The sequence below is a fragment of the Mchenga conophoros genome, linkage group LG3 (genome assembly GCF_057382185.1).
Source record: "Mchenga conophoros isolate Kocher_MC1m ecotype Shallow Benthic linkage group LG3, M_conophoros_male_GT1.1, whole genome shotgun sequence".
In the NCBI taxonomy this organism is placed as follows: Eukaryota; Metazoa; Chordata; class Actinopteri; order Cichliformes; family Cichlidae; genus Mchenga; species Mchenga conophoros.
The window spans coordinates 72,952,575-72,965,209 of record NC_140528.1 but is presented as its reverse complement, the minus strand read 5'-3'; the positions used below and the strand labels follow the sequence as shown (position 1 = coordinate 72,965,209).

At 39.6% G+C, this 12,635-nt stretch overlaps 1 protein-coding gene across 3 annotated transcripts; it reads right to left on the bottom strand.

The window, feature by feature from the left end:
- Positions 1 to 5,705: 5,705 nt before the first annotated feature.
- LOC146580373 (H-2 class II histocompatibility antigen, E-S beta chain-like) lies at positions 5,706 to 12,635 on the bottom strand. 3 transcript variants are annotated; one of them, XR_014891259.1, is made up of 7 exons: positions 12,576 to 12,635; positions 12,215 to 12,481; positions 11,288 to 11,581; positions 11,084 to 11,197; positions 10,390 to 10,482; positions 9,403 to 9,500; positions 5,706 to 6,412 (listed from the first exon to the last, which is right to left on the bottom strand). XR_014891259.1 is itself a non-coding variant. In XM_085267113.1 (6 exons), the coding sequence occupies exons 1-5, from the start codon at positions 12,625 to 12,627 to the stop codon at positions 10,433 to 10,435; spliced, it is 777 nt and encodes a 258-aa protein (XP_085123239.1). In that variant the 5' UTR covers positions 12,628 to 12,635; the 3' UTR covers positions 5,706 to 6,412; positions 10,390 to 10,432. The 3 variants fall into 3 exon arrangements, 2 of the variants coding, with proteins under 2 accessions (XP_085123239.1, XP_085123240.1); XM_085267113.1 differs by lacking the exon at positions 9,403 to 9,500; XM_085267114.1 differs by having other exon boundaries at positions 5,706 to 10,482; positions 12,215 to 12,380; positions 12,456 to 12,481; positions 12,576 to 12,627.

The following is a 12,635-nucleotide window of genomic DNA, read 5'->3' as shown; positions in this document are numbered from 1 at the left end:
TTTACGTACAATGGATGCATGATCTGACTAGTCGACTATCAAAATAATCGTTTGTGGCAGCTCTATCCCCGAGGGGCAATTCAGTTACCACCATTGAAATTATTTCTTCTTTTTCACTTCTTTATTTAGCTCAGGATTGTCTTTCCTCTTCTTGACTTTAGGAACTGTTGAATTAATAGTTTTCTTAAATTAGAAATATTTCTCAGTCACCTTACAATCATGGGATCTCAGGCAATGGGCACAACCATTATACAAATACTACTTCTATTCTACAGAAAATATGGCTGGCATTGATGAAAGTGATAAAAAAGTAAAATATGATTTAATCTATTTGGATTTATCTTTTTAAGTTAAATATTTTTGCTCTAATACTTTTGTGGATACAAAATAATATGACAGGTCTTGAAGGAAAGTAACACATTTACTCTCATTTGGGGCGCCTGAGGATGGATCATTGAGTTTGCCACCTACCTTGTGTCCTCATACCTGGTGGTAATGGACAGCATGTTGCCTTATCAGTACTGGGGTCTTTTGTTTGATGGTTCCACAGTGCCTCCCTCTGGCCGTGATGAAGTATCACACCCCTCTGCGCTTTCTAATACAGGGAATGTCTAGAAAGCACAAACCTTTAATTATCACAGCTGAGGTCATAAACTGTAGTTATCCTTCCTTCCTTTCCTTCTTCCTTCCTCTTAAGCACTTAAAGGTTGCTGGAGATGGCTTGAAGACTATCCCAGCTTTCACAAGGTAAAACTCAGGGTACACACTTTACAGTTCACAAGTCATGATCACATTCCCAATAGTGATTGTAATTCCCCAAAGAATCAACAATTAACCTAAAAAAGTGAGTTGTTGGACTGTGAGAGGGAGCCGGAGCACCCTCAGAGAACACAACATGCAAACAGCAGCCAGCAGATTCACATGCACAACCTTCTTGCTGTGAGGCAACAGTACCAACCACTGCACCACCGTGCTGACCTTAGAGTGCAGTCGTATGGTGGAAAATGTTACTGTGGATGCTTTAGATTATATTACATACAGAAAAAAGTACTGATTTATTATTTTAGTGGGCAAAAGAGTCAAGATTGGATCTAAAGGATGTAAATGGAGAAGCACAGTGTATTTCTAATCAGTCTGAACACTCGACACAGCCTCATTCACACAGCTGCACACACATGATTAGGGGAAACTCAACGTTCAGAATCTTCTTTTTTCTTTCTCAGAGCAGAGATACAGAGAAAAGACTTTCTCTGTATCTCTGCTCTGTTTGTTTTTGACTTGAAACACTAAATAAAAGTTTTACTACACATCTGTCTCTATTGTTTAATCAGCAGCTGTAATACTAAACTGTCCGAAATGTAAAAGTCTACATTTAGTAGATTTAGAGATATTTATTTCACCACTTTTAGTTAATGATACTTTATAAACCTATTCTGCTGTTTAACAAAGACAGTATCATCATGTTTAAAGCACTTTTAAATCTGACAGCAGCACTCAGTTCTCCTGCACATGTGTGATCTTGGAGTGAACTGAAGGTTCAGATGCATCTCTCAGGTCCTGTGTGGAGACTTTGCTGGACTTTGTCTGTCTGTTAAAGATGTGATTTTCAGATGCTATTCAGCTGGTGTAGATAGTGGGGGTTTAGGTCTGAAACATCTTCTTTTGTCCTCCATTCATCCAGTTTCATGAGATAACTTTTTGGTACAAGGACTGGACTGAAAACGACTGAAAAGAGAAACTTTGAAAGAGTTTTAGAAGCCTGGAGGAAAAGCAGTGCTTGTTTAATCAAATGTAATAATACACATTGTTTAAATGTCCCAAAGTAAAGAGATCTCTCTGTGAACCTTTAATTCATCACCCTCTTGTGGCAGCAGCTGGCTACTGTTATTCGCACATGTGCATTGTGGTTTTTTTATTCCGTTATAATTTAATACAAAACCCTTTAATTAAATTAGTAGGTTGAAGTAATATGTGAAATATTAGTGTTAGGTAAGTCCCAGAGTTCAGTTTATTGGACATTAGCTACATTTAATGAGAAGATATGAGATCCAAATATATGCTTATGTCAACACATGTTCATTTTGATGAAGTTTAGTGAACAAATTTGAATCATCACAACAACCAAAATGTTAGCAACACATTAGTTCGTTGTTCACAGCATTTATGTTCGCAGCATTGAAACGTTCGAGAGAGAAACCTTTCAAAACAATAGGATCCTTTTCAGAGCGACTTTTTACACTTTCCAGCATGTCTCTGAAAAAACACACAAGACAAGAAAAAGTACAGCCCAGCTCTTCTCTTCTGGCTCAAGAAGACAACATTCAAGTTCAGAAGATGTGCTTGGAAGAAATGCATGAGGAAAATCTCATGAACAAGCACAAGAAGCAACACCCGGCCCAGGCAGAGAGCTTTTTTAAGAAACAAAATGAGATTATCTTCCTCAGAAAAGAAAATGAGAGAAAGACTGCTGAAGTAGATAAATTGTTCAGCCAGCTTCTTGAAAAGGAAGATATTCAGAAGGAGAAAGAAATGAAACTCCTAGACGTGCGTGGAAGGAACTTTGAGCTCAAAGCAAAGCTTGACAAAGCAATAGAAAAACTCAAAGAAATCCTCCATCAGAAGAAAAATGAGAAAGACAAGGACAAAAAGGATCGGGAGCTACAATTAAAGCTTGATGAAGCTCTGCAAAAAAAATACAGAAATCCTCCAAGAGAAGAAACGGCAGGAAATAGAACTCCAAAACTTGGGGATAAAATACAAAGCATTGCTTCAAGAGAAAAAGCAACAACAGAAAGAAAGCAAGCTTGAAAGCGAGCTGAAAACAAAGCTTGATAAAGCACTGCAAAGAAATGACCAGATTCTTCAAGAAAAAGAACAACTGGAAATAAACCAGAGAGAAATGCGGTGCCAACTCCAAAGCATGGAGGAAAAATGCAGAGTCCTGGAAGTAAAACTTGATAAAACTGCAGTGCACAAGCAGAAATATCAAGAGCTGCTTCAAGAGAAAGAACAACAGGACATAAAGCAGAAAGAAGACAAACGTTTACTCCTGGACTTTGAGAGAGAAAACCAAAAGCTGCAAGAACTTTACAAGAAAATGAACTACAAAGCAACTGAGATGGAAGGAGAGAAGGAGAAACTGCAAAAACAGTGCTCAGCAATGCAGAGTCAGCTCAATGACATGCTGACAAAAAACACCGAACTCAAGGAACTTTCCAACACCTTGAAGTGCAAAAACACTGAGGTGCAGCTGCTAAAGCAGCAGCTCGAGAAAACAAATGAAGAAACCGAGAGGAAAAGTCAGCAGTTAGAAGACACTCACAACAAACTACAAGAGCGTTATACAGAGATGCAGGAGGCAAAGGTAATGCAGGAGGCAACATCTAAAGAGTTGAAAGGAAGGCTTGAAGACAAACAAGCCGAATTAGAAGAAGTGGAGAAAACATGCAGGAGACTTGAGAAGGAGAATACCGAAACAATCGATCAGCTGAGAACCCTGATCCTAGAGAAAAAGGTTCTCGTGGAAAAGCTCCTGGAAAAGAAGAAGAAACGCTTCCGCTTCTTCTGGAGGAAGGACACTCCTGCTTTTTCTTCTCTTTCTACTTTTTCCACTGCTGATGTCACCTCGTCTTCCTCCACCTCTGTTCCATCGTAATTTTGACCTCCCCTCTCCTGCCCTCTGCCTCTCTCCTGACACCTCTCCCTCCCCTAGCTCCCTTGAACTCCGAACACCTGTCCCATCTCCCTCCCCCCTCTCCCTCTCTTTTCACCCTCACCCCCCAACCAGTCCCGACAGTTGACTGCCCCCTCTAGAGCCTGGTTCTGTCATAGGTTTCTTCCTTTACAGGGAGTTTTTCCTATCCACTGTCGCACCTAGTGCTTGCTCAGAGGGGATTGTTGGGGCTTTCTCTCCTCTAGCTCTTTCCTCCTTTCTATCCCTTTCTTTTACCCTCTACTTTACACCCACCCTCCCACCCTTCTATTTCCTCAAGAATTTAATAATAAACACAATTGGCTGCATTTTAAATGTGTCTGATCAATGTCTTCATTCAAGAATGAATTGTCTTTGTTACGGAGTCATGTGTATTTTGTGTTTTCCTCGGGCTGGTGATCCTCACGGTTGTTCAGCCAAGAATTCCAGATTAGCAGCAATAACTTCAATTCATTGACATTTGCAAGCATTCCTTTATACACAGCATTTCAGTCAGGTTGAGGTCTGGCCCTTCCAAACAAGCCATACTTGTTTGGTCTTTTTCTAATTAAACTGTCATGAACGTTAACATTTAACATGCTGTCTGAGGCCTGTAGAGGCTCATTGCCTCATTGGCTAATGCACAAGTTTAATTCAAGGTAAGCAGAGTTTTATTGTCAACCCAACAACATGCACTCAAGTATACAGTGCGACGAAATATCATCGTCCTGGATCAAAGGTGCAAACTGTAAAAATAAAATGGGAAAATTCAAATATACATACATGCTTACAACTATTCAGAAATAAGATAATCTAAGAGTAAGTACAACAGTATTGTACTTGAACAGTGATAAGATATAAGCTCTGTCTTGAGTGTTGTTGTTGACGTTCTCTATGCACTGTTCTTGAGCTAATATGAAGTGTCACAGGCTGGGTCTCCGACCCAGCACTCTGAGTTTTCTTTGTATTTGTCTCATTTTGTTATGTGATCAGTTTTGTGTTATTTCGTATTTTCCTTTAGTTTAGGCAGTTATTGTTCTTGGTTTTCTATGTTTTGGGGTTTTGTAATTATTCATCATGTATTAGGTCTGTTAAGTTGTGTTGTCATGTTTTAGTATTTCCTGTTTTATTCTGGCAATGTCATGTGTTCTTTGTTTATTGTATTTAGCTTTCCTCTCCTGGTCCTGTCATTAGGTTTATGTCTGTCAGCTGTTTTCCCCCATGTGTCGCCACTTCCCCTGATCACCTCATGTCTGTATTTAAGCCTTTTGTTTTCTCCATGCCATTGTCGGTTCGTCTGTTTACGTCACCGCAGTCATGGTTATAGTTTTCGTCTGTTTAATCTCACCTCAGTCATAGTTATAGTTTTTTTGGTCTTAGTACCTTTAGTGTTTTGTTTCTTAGTGTCTTGCCAGTTTAGTGTTTTTTGTTTCTTAGTGTTTTTGCCAGCTTGTTTTGGTCTCTTGGTTTATTTCCTGCCGGCATCGCAATAAAGCTTCACCTTCTGTTAAAACCTTACTACTCCTCATCGTCATCTGCTTTTGGGTCCTGTTTCCACACACATCGGCGCACCCCGCCGTGACAATGAAGGCCACATGAAGTATGAGGCCCTTTCTCAATTCTAAGTACGCAAGTACGTGCTCGCGTTCTCGGCGAGACCGGACTTGCCGAGACCGCACAGGATTACGGATTTGCCGAGAACGCGAGCACGGACTCGCGATTTGTACAATTGGAACACCAGCGTACTTGATGATGTCACAGGTCCGGAGTTTTTACTGCCGTTCCGTCTTAATTTAACTGTGAGTAACATGTTATGAAGCTTAACTTTAATCACAGCCAAACCGGTTTAGCCAGGAACAAATAAAACACTGAATAAACCAAACATTAACATTTAGAAGTGATCTAAGTTACTTATATATAATGTTTAACCTCAGTAGCGAAATCTCTATTAATAAAAATAGTGTACATGTATGTCTTAATAAAAACAAGCAGGTGAGATGTAGAACGCCTTTATTTTTATTTTAGTACAATAGACAGCTACTGGGGTTTGTTTGGGGTTTTTTTAGTGTATAAATCTCTTTATTCAACAGCAATGGGGTGAACGTAGAAGGAGCAACACACAAGCAGGTGGTTGATCTGATCCGGGCCGGTGAGCGAGAGCTGGTGCTGGCTGTGCTGTCCGTTCCTCCCCAGGAGGCCGACTGCCTGGATCCCGGAGACGACGGGTCGGCCCAGTCCTGTTACGACTACTCCAACAAGCAGGCAGTGCCCATCTCCGTTCCTAGCTACAAACACACTGAACTCAACCATGAAAAGTTTGTGGTGGGTACACTCGTGCAAAAACACTTGGATGGATAAAAATGTTTTTGTAGTTGGACACAGCCAGTCACAACTCAAGGCTTATGCGATTGTTACATTCATGAGGTATTTATATTCAGGTCTGTGAGCAACCTAATGTTCTGGATATTATAAATACTATCTTGCTGACTAAAGATCACCGCCTTTTCATTTTCATTTTTCCACTTTAACTCTTCCAGGTGTATAATGTGTACATGGCAGGCAGACAGCTGTGCTCCAAGCGTTATTGGAAGTTTGTGATTCTACACCAAAACCTGAAGAGGGAGTTTGCTAACTTTACTTTCCCCAAGCTGCCTGGAAAAATGGCCTTTTTCCCTTTCAGAGCAACAGCTGGATGCACGATGCAGAGGCCTGGAGGAATATCTAGAGAAAGGTGAGGAAGAGAGAAGGACAATCAGGCTTTCTTCATAGGGCTAGCACACAAACAGTTCACTCACTTACAGTTGCCTTCCATATTGTTTGGAACAAAGATACAGCTTTGTAGTTTTGCTTCTGAACGCCACCACAGTTGATTGTAAATCAAACAAACAACACGTGATTATTCAAGGGGTTTTCCAAAACATTTGCATGACCTCTTTAAGGATTACACACATTTTTATAAACAGGACACCATTTTCAGAGGCTCAGAATTAATGTGACAATTGAATGCTAAGCAGTTTTATGGCCAGGTGGTGAAGTCGCAGATGTCATTGTATAATGACTTTTATTTCACTTACACACACACACACACACACACACACACACACACACACACACACACAAAAAAAAAAAAAACTGTATCTAATATAATGTGTGTTTCATCTGCAGTGTGCTCTGTCCGAGTCATTGGAGAAAGTGACATCATGCAAGAGTTCCTGTCTGAATCAGATGAGGTAGAAAAATAAAAATAAACATGTCTTTTTGCCCGTTCCCCGCCTGTGACTCACTACGCTGGGTTTGGGGTTTGTTTAACCTGAGTAGCGTAAAGACCGCTGGGGGGTTGAAAACGATGTGCCGGGAGTCCGCTGTTCTCGCGTGATCCTCGACCTCGCTGTCTGCTATGGAGCTGGCGGGTCACACACGTCTCCAAAAACGTCAGAGCACGTTTGGAAATATATGATATCTTGATAAATCGAGCAGATATTTGAAGTTTACACAGCTACATTCCTACTTGAAAGTAACTTAAAAGTTTATTTTGTGACCCAGAAAGAGTAATATTTAAAAGTTTTCAGCCCCGCTCGTCCGCCATTGCCGCGTTTGAGTTTTGGACGAAATGCATTCTGGGATATTTAGCTGTACCAAGTACACACAAGTCACCACCGATGCATGCTCGATAAAACAGGCGGAGCGAGAACACATCCGGGACTTTTTCGCGTCCTCGGCTTGATGCGTACTTCGGATTGGAACAGTACTTGGTCTCTGACTGATGACGTTCACGAGTACACGAGAACGCAAGTACGCACAAGTACGCATATTGAGAAAGGGCCTGAATGTCTGTAACGCTCAAATCTGCATGTGGTTTATAAAAAACTGTAGTTTCCTCATTCTGAAGAGGTGAATTCAGAATGTGTGTGCGTGTCAATCAGGCTGTGTAAAGTGACAGCACTAGGCCTTTGCCATTAGTGATGTGTCGGTCGCGAATGAAACGGCTCTTAGAGCCGGCTCTTTGACGTGAACGAAGTGAGCCGGGTCCTTATTGCAAGCCGTGGGGTTTCTTCTTTCTTTCTCTCTCTCTCTCTCGCACACTTTTTTCCCGCTTCACTCCGCACGCGAGCCATGTGCTTTGCACTGGGAAGAGGGGGGAGGGGCGATAGTTACACTGGCAGTAGCACAGGAACAGAGCAGGAGAGACGGAGAGAGAAAGAGAGCCAGGGACAACAGTGTCACATTAGAAAGGTATAGTAATCATCCACAACTATTTTCAGTTGCTGATGATAAAGGATTCAGAAAGTTTATTCATGCAGGCCCATATGACAGAGAATATGCATCTTCTTTTTGTTTTCATATTATAATTTATATTTAATTGTGTTGTGGTTTGAAGTGTTTTGTGTTGTTTCACTTTAAATTTGTGTAACGGAAAGCTGAAAATTTAAATAGTTAAAAGTTGAAATGTATTATATGATTTATTTATTACAGTTTATGTGGAGTGAATAAATAAAAGTATATTTACGGTGGCCCCTAGAGACAAAGCACGTACAAATACGAACTCCAAAAGACGTAAAAACTCCATCGCATGTACAAACCCCAAAGCACGTACAAAACACAACAGAAGTGCTCCAGGATGCTGGGCGCAGTGTTGATGTTTTGTTACCTAGTGGCTACACAAGCCAGCAAGTACCAACGACTGGATTTGGTGTGTGGTAGTAACAGGTAAATGAATTTTTTTTTTAAATATATGAGTGCCTGTGTATAAATACACAAACAACACACATATGCTTTCAATTGTGTAATTTAAGTGATCTAGGTAGCTCTGTTTTGGAAGTTCAGTTAATGCTAGGAATGTGTTTTGGAGTTTGTGCATGCTTTGTCTCTAGGGGCCACCCCATATATTTATATATAAACATATATAAATAAAACCACTTTTTTTACATTAGTAATTCCTTTTGTGCATAATTTTATATTATTGTTAATAATAAATTAATTAAAGCAACAAAACAATCTGAAGAGCCGGCTCGGAGCCGAAAGAGCCGGCTCTTTTTAGTGAGCCGAACCGAAAGAGCCGGATCTCTAAAAAGAGCCGGAAATACCATCACTATTTGCCAAATGGTGTAAGGCTGAAATTAAGTGCCTTTATAAGGTACTTGGCCACAGAGTGATTGGCAGAAAGCGATAACATTCCATCAAAGAACGGGTGTGCTGAAATGAGCGCCTGTGGGTTTTCAACCTGGTTTATTTCTTAGTGCTGCTGAACATCTTTTAAACAGATCAGTTCCTGTTTTACACAATGCTACCTTTGTTTTTACTAAAACTTGTTTATCCTCTTACTGTTCACCACTTAGGTGACACTATTCCCTTAAAAGTAAATACTGATACAGATTGAAGGCCGTGGCAGAGGTTTGCACTCTGAGTGCTTCTTGTTTGTTCTGAAATTGCTCACAGTCGTGCTTTTACGTTTCCTTTAACTTAACCTAATTTTTATTTTCTTTGGGGATTTTTTTGTTTCAATCATTGTTGTATTTATATAAAATTTTAATTCTTTATTCTTTTGATCCTCCTGCTGTAACACATTAATTTCTGTTGTGGGATCAATAAAGTATCTCTCTGTCTGTCTATAGAGTGATCCGTGGACGTTGTGGATTTATTATCAGGTCGGCTTCAGCTATTTTTCCAGCTGTTTAAACTTCCATACGCTGAATGTTGCTTCTTTGTATTACCTTCTGGGTACTGCATCTTCTCATATATTAGCCTTCCTTGTTGGTATAGCAGCAAGTATCCCCACCGGTCGGTCCTGTGGTAGATCTTTATTTGATGCCTCGATGGTGAGATTTTTTTTGATTAGCATTCAAACATCTCAGTGAATACACAATAAAAATTACCACAAAGCAAGAAAGCATGAGACAAGGCTAATCAAAAGGTATTGTCTGAAGCATATGCTTATGACGCCAACCCTTTTAACAAAAGATCTTTTAGCATGCGGCTCCTGTCCACAGGGCTCGAAGCAAAGAAAAAAAACAAAGCAAAGCAACAAAACAAAAAAAACAAACAAAAAACAAAACAAAAAAATGTTCCACCTTCGATAAGTAACTACATCAAAGCAAAACAACCAAGAGTTTCAGTGTTATTATTATTGCTCTTTTCATTCTTGATTTATATATTTTTCTAATACTCTAGGGTTATCTTGGTTTTTTTTTTTAAAGAAACATGTTCCCCTTGAGTCATATTGACTCTCTCTGACTTTAAAACAGCTTCTGAGTGCTGACGCAAAGCAAGTTATTTTGTGCTTTATACATTATCTGTGCAATTGTATATTCAAATAAATCATTAAATTTTAAGGGTATTCAGATTAATAAACAAAATGTTAGTTGGTTCTATATAGTTTGAAATAATCAGTCTCTTACTTAATTGCTAGGAAGGTACCATGTGGGTGTGCACACTGTGGGTAGCTTTTGAACCATCATATTGTGCCAGGGTTTTTCTACTTTTCCACTTTCACCACTGGTTAACTCACAGGGTTTACTGCTTAATGAGGGTTAATGCCAGTAGATACAGTGTAATCATTTTTCTATAAAATATATTACTATACTGTATAAGAGTATTAACTACATTACAAATGTATCCTCTGTCCTGTAGGGTAAAAGATGCAAAGCCCCAAACACCCACAACAGACATCATTATTCAGAGAGCTGTGATATTTGGGGCACCTTGGATGGAGCGTTCCCGTATTAATAGTGTTTGCTCAGGCTGTTAAGTTGCTCCAGCTTCAGGAGGGGATTCCACAGGAATGAACACTTGTCCTGTTAAAAACAAGAACATATTTATCATTTTAACAACTCTATTGGTCAGATTTACTACACTGTAAAAAAAAATCCTGAAAAAACAGTAATATTCCTGCAGCTGGGGCGCCAAAATAATACCATAAAAAAATAGAAAATAACTTTCTCATAAAAATACGGTTATTTTCAGTAATGACAATACAGTTTGTTGCCCTAATTTTACATGGGATTTACATGGGGAATCACAGTCTATTTGTGTAAATTTAATGCTATTCTAGAAGAACAGAACAAAACTGTAAAATACACAGTACAATACTTTTATATTAGGATTTTTATTACAGTGTATACAAGCAAAACTTAATGTTGTTGCAACCACAGAAAAGGCCCAATTTATGAACACAGCAATAGCAGCATACAAAAAAATGATGATGATGATGAGGCAACAGATCTACTTAATAATGATATGTGCTGTAGTAAGAATAGGAATAGTTTTTTTTTTAGGATTCTCTTGAAAACAGAAAAGAGACGAAGTCAAGAAAGTTACTGAGTGCTGGGCACACCGAGGCTTTCAGTCTTAGATCAGAATATGTTATATTATGTACACTTCTAACAAACTCCTTACTTTGACACACAGTGATGTAGTAGATGATTCCAGATATTGCAATAACAAATCCAATCACCAGTCCACACAGTCCAACAGCTATCTGAGTTTGTTGTTCCACTGGGAGGGAGGGGTCTGAAACAGTGAGATAAAAGTGAAACTTGTAATTATGCAGCTTCAGTTTTATCTCTCTGACTTTAATTGGCATCACAGCAGCAAACTTACCCCAGACCACAAACATCGGCTCGGAGAGACCAAGGTGTTCGACCATGCAGGCAATTTTTTCTGCTGAAGTTGGGATGTACTTCAGGTGAGAATGTGTCTGGTAGCACCAGTCACCATTTGGCATCACGTCAGAGTAATTGACATCTGTGGTCACCTCCTTGCCGTTCCTCATCCACCTCATTCTGATTTGTTTTGGATAAAAGTTGTAGGCACTGCACACAAGCGTAGATGCGTGCTCGCCATTAGGCCTTTTCAAGGATTTTAGTTTGACGGTGGGTATAGTTGTCAGATTATCTGTGAAAAAATAAGTTTCATGCTTCTGATTAAGAAAAATACATTACTGCACCTTCTCTGTTCACAGATGTATTCCTCAAATGTACATAATGTAATGTATCGTGGCTATGTTGTCAATTATGGCATACTTGGGGTGGCTGTAGCTCAGGTGGCAGAGCAGGTCAGCCACTAATCAGATGGTCGGTGGTTCGATCCAGGGCTGCCTCCTGGCTGCATGCCAAATATCCTTGGGCAAGATACTAACCCCGTGTTTGCCTACTGGTGGTGGTCAGAGGGCCCGGTGGCGCCAGCCTCGCCTCTGTCAGTGCGCCCCAGTGCAGCTGTGGCTACAATGTAGCTTGCCAGTGTGTGAATAGGTGAATGACTGAATGTAGTGTAAAGCGCTTTGGGGTCCTTAGGGACTGAGTAAAGCGCTATACAAATGCAGACCATTTACCATTTACTTGGAAATCAACTGTAATGTCATGCAACTGAGCAAAACTCATAAAGCACTATTGTTATTTACAGTAAAACAAATATAATAATCTTATGTCATCAAAAATGATCATAAAAATATTTGATGTAAAAGGTTCACAGCATCAAAACCCTATTTAACATTTGATTTAAAACATTATTAAGAAACAAATCTCTTACCTACGGATTGGATGGCATCTAACATGTCCGTACACAACAGTTTCCTTTCGATCTTTCTTGTTAGTGCATCAAAGGGATCCCTGTTCCACCATTTTGCTGCTTCAATTGAATACGCTGTGAATCCCGTCCAGTTGCCTCTTGTGCTGTTGTACTCCATCATCAAGTTCTTATTAAAAAAACTAGTTAATATGTACTCGGTTTCTTCAAAGTGTGACCCTTTGAATGTACAGCATGCTCTTACTTGGTAAAAGTCTTCATCTGTGAGAACTGAAATAAAAAGAAAGAAATGTTCTGATGTTAAAAATAATAATTACTTTAAAATTTCACTGATTTGTTCAAAGAGAAGATTTTTGCAGCTCACCTGGACTTAAAAGAGAGAAAGCCACACACAGGACAAACTTATGAGTGTTCATGTTTCGCG